General features: G+C 63.3%; 1 protein-coding gene across 1 annotated transcript in view; it reads right to left on the bottom strand.

The window, feature by feature from the left end:
- Positions 1-1,389: 1,389 nt before the first annotated feature.
- LOC105854549 (interferon-induced transmembrane protein 3-like) overlaps positions 1,390-3,628 on the bottom strand; it is a 3,255-nt gene continuing 1,016 nt past the window's right edge. Inside the window, exon 2 of the mRNA XM_012734355.1 lies at positions 1,390-1,479. Within this exon, the coding sequence (XP_012589809.1) occupies positions 1,390-1,479 (90 nt within the window). The remainder of the gene's footprint in view (positions 1,480-3,628) is intronic.

Below are 3,628 nucleotides of genomic sequence, written 5' to 3' on the forward strand. Positions count from 1 at the left end.
GGGGCCGGACGTCACTGTGGCCCTCTTGCCTGAGTGACCGCTTTGTCTGGCCGCGAGTCGGGCCCCTTCCAGGGGGAAGCTGTGACAGGCGGGGCCCCAGGGGGCCTTCTCCAGGCGGGTGTCACCCTCCCAGCAAACCACACCCCAAAGGCACTGAACCACTCTTTTGAGGTTTAAGCCCCAAAGCTCCAGCATCCGCAAAAGCCGGGGGAACCGGCTCCCTGAGACAAAGGCAAGGGCCGGCCCTTCCCACCCTTCCCGTGGGTTCCCAAAGCAGGGAAGGGGGGCGCGCAGGAAGGAGCCTGCCCCACCCCTCTGCCCAAAGCGTGGCCCTTCAGGCCCCGGCCTCCGCTAGGCCACAGCCTTCAGTTTTCCTTTTTTTTAAAGAATTATTTACTTACGCATACAAGAACTGGGGTGCAGGCCAGAGGTGCATGTGTGGCCGGGGATTGAGCTCCCCTCCTTACCCCTTGTGCCGTTCAGGGAAGCCCCCCAAAGTGTGGTCTTCCAACAGGTGCAGGTCTCATGGACGCCGCCCCCACTCCAGATAGTGGAATGACTGACCCCATCGCTAGCAAGGAGAAGCCGTGTCGTGAGGGCGGCGCTGAGCGGCCAGGCTGGGCTAAACCGGACGTGTGGACTGGACGTGTGGGCTCGGGGGTCTCGGCCTGGGGGCTCGCGGCTGCTCATGGGCTCTCGATCGGCTCTCAGCGGCCGGTGGAGTCCAGGTCAGCAGAACTGGAAGGACATTCTAGTTACCCTGTGTTTCTCTCCCTCTTTCCCTGGGTTATTCCTTTACCTTTCTCCTTATAAGTAAACCCATTATTTAACCTTTTTGAGTGTGTCCACAATACGACTGAATCGTAAGCGCGCGGGGAAAGACCCACATTGGGGTGCCCTGTAGCAGTCTTGCTGGTTGCTTGTCAGTGGGGCTCTGCCTGGGGGGGCGGGCCTGGGCTGCCCTGCTGTCTGCCTCCAGGGGTCCGGCTCTGAGTCATCCTTCACCTTGGGGGCGCACGCGCCATCTGGAAACTGTCCACTTCCTGAGGGGAAAACCCAGGCCCCCAACAGCAGAGACAGGCTGTGGGAGGATGGGGAGCTGCCTTTAGTCAGCACCTCTGTGGGCCAGACCCCAAGATGTTTGTGGAGGACACTTCCTGTTTGCTGGAGAAAAGTGCCCCCCCGCCCTGTCGGCTGGGTCTGCGGCCAGAGGGAAACCGAGGCCCCAGGACAAGCACCCCGGGAGGGCCCCCCCACAAGGCCTGAGCCCAGCCACAGCCAGAGGGGCGAGCTTGACGGCGGGCCCGGGAGCTAGGGGGCGCAGGCCCCACGGGTGCGTGGGCTGCTGGGCCAGCGGTGGGCCAGCGCTGACCTCCTGGGCAGGGGCGCTCAGGGCTGAGTCGGCAAAGTGGACAGGCAGGCGACACAGGACAGACAACGGCGTCCAAACAGCACGTACCGCTCCTCCGTCAGCACGCACTGCAGAGCGAAGACGGCCGGCCCGTCACACAGGCGGGGGCGAGCGGCCCTCAGCGGTGACCCGGCCCAGAGCTGGCTGCCCGCAGTTGGGTGCCTGGCCCCTCAGAAGCAGAGGCACGCCGGTCTATGGCAGCTGCGAGTGGACACGGGGTGGCCGGCGGGTCCCTGCCATAGCGGCAGCTGCTGTCGACAAGACCCTCCCTGCTGAATTTAGAAGTGGACACTGAGGAGAAACGTCATAAAGCCTCTGCGCTCCAGCGCAGAGGTTCCCTGCAGCGCCTGGCCGGACCCAGGGTCAGCTCCAGGGTCCACCGTGTGGGGCTCTCCGGTGCAATCTCGGCCCCGACCGGGGTGGGGGGGTTGGGGGGAGGAAGGGGAACGTGGCGGGGCGGCCGCCACAGAGCCCCCCCACCTGGTCTTCATCCAGGTCCCTGACTCCTGTGCCCCAAGCCCTTGGGGTTCCCTAAGTTTGGGGACCCATCAGTCCCCTCTGTCAGGTAAGGGGGACCTGGAAGCACCTAAGGGCAGCGCTGGTCATCTATTAAAGTGCAAACAGATACGTAAATTCATAAGATCTAAGACTGACACTGCTGTATTCACCACAGCGATGACTGGCTACAATAACGTCCCTTAACCCTTAACTGAGTGACCTTCATGCTCGCTGAGGGCCCCCAGAGGGTGAAGCTGCGCCAGGGTGGAGCAACCTCTGGTACATCAATCACAAAGAGAGCAGTGAAGTTCCTTAAAACCTGAACAGAAAGCTTAAGAGAATTTCCTTATGTGAAGAGTGAACAGTAGGAAGCTGAGGTGTCTTTAAAAACTGAATGGGCTGTGGGGTGACAGGGCGGGGGACAGTCCTCCTGGGCAGAGGAAGAACTCCAGTTCCGCCTCCTCTTATAGTACTGACTTCGCTACAGCAGCCGGTCCTTTCAGCACCCAGCGGGTTGTGAGCCCACTTCTGGCTTCCAGAGGGGTTTCCCGCCCTGGGGCTGCCCGCTGGCCCTGCCGGGCAGCGCCTTCTGCGCCCGGGCCGACCGCCGTCAGCGTGCGGCCGGCGGGAGAATCACCAATGACAGAGTTCATCTTACATAAAATGCACTTTCGGACCCTCCCTGGGGCGCAGCGGGTCAGAGCGCAGCACTGAGAAGCTACAGCCGCTTCCGCATGAGTTCGATCCCCGCCTGCCCCGGAGGTGACCACATGGCGGCAGACCTCTCCTGACCGCCCGCTGCTCCCCTCAGCAGTGGACTTCGTCGACCTGCCTGTTCTGCTCCCCGCTCTGTCTCTGGTGAATCCTCTCACCCTCCGCATCTCTGGCCTGTACCCCAGGTCTGTATGAATAAATAAATCTTTAGAAAAAAATGCACTTTCGCCTTTAATAACTGACCTGTGGATACACGTGGGCGGCTGTTTCCTTTGTGTGCAAGATTTTACTTATCTTTGTGCAGAGCCGGGTGCGGGCTGGAGGTGCTGGGGTGACTGACCCCCCCAGACACAGAGCAGGGAGCAGAGCAGTGCGTAACAAATCATCTGCTGAGGGGAGCGGAGGGAGGAGGGGCTGCCGCTCCCTGGGGTCACTGCGCGGCAGGACAGAGGGGCCTGTGGGTGACAGCCCGAGCCGTGACTCTTGGCCCCAGGGAGGACCCGACACGGGCTGCCTGTCCGGGAAGGGGGTGCTTGGAACAGTGGCCCCAGCACGACCCAACGCGGCCTTGAGGCGCATGGAGAGGGCAGGGGGACAGCTCCACTCGGGGAGACGGCGTCTTGGAAGCCTGGCGCTGGGCCAGGCTCCCGGGCCAGGCCCAGGGGGCTCCGGTGGGGTGCGCTCCTGGCCCCCACGGCGGCTCGGTCCACAGTGGCTAGACCATGAGGGGCAAGCCCCAAGCGCCCAGGCCCTGCTGTTCGTCCCCATTTCGGGCCTCACCGAGGAAGGAAGGAAGAAAGAAAGACGGGGCGGGGGGCCAGCAAGGGGGTTTATTGCTCCGGCGGGGAGTGCAGTGCTGGAGGGAAGTGTCTCAGCAGGCTCCGGGTTCTGGAGAGTGGGCACCTGGGTGCGAGGCCGGTCGGTATCCGGTCACACTCGACGCGGGCTCCCTTGGACTCGGCCCTCGGGGCGCTGGGGCGCGCACCGGCGCCGCCCGGGGGAGCC

Source organism: Condylura cristata, unplaced genomic scaffold (genome assembly GCF_000260355.1).
Source record: "Condylura cristata isolate star-nosed mole 26May11 unplaced genomic scaffold, ConCri1.0 scaffold00054, whole genome shotgun sequence".
Lineage (NCBI taxonomy): Eukaryota > Metazoa > Chordata > Mammalia > Eulipotyphla > Talpidae > Condylura > Condylura cristata.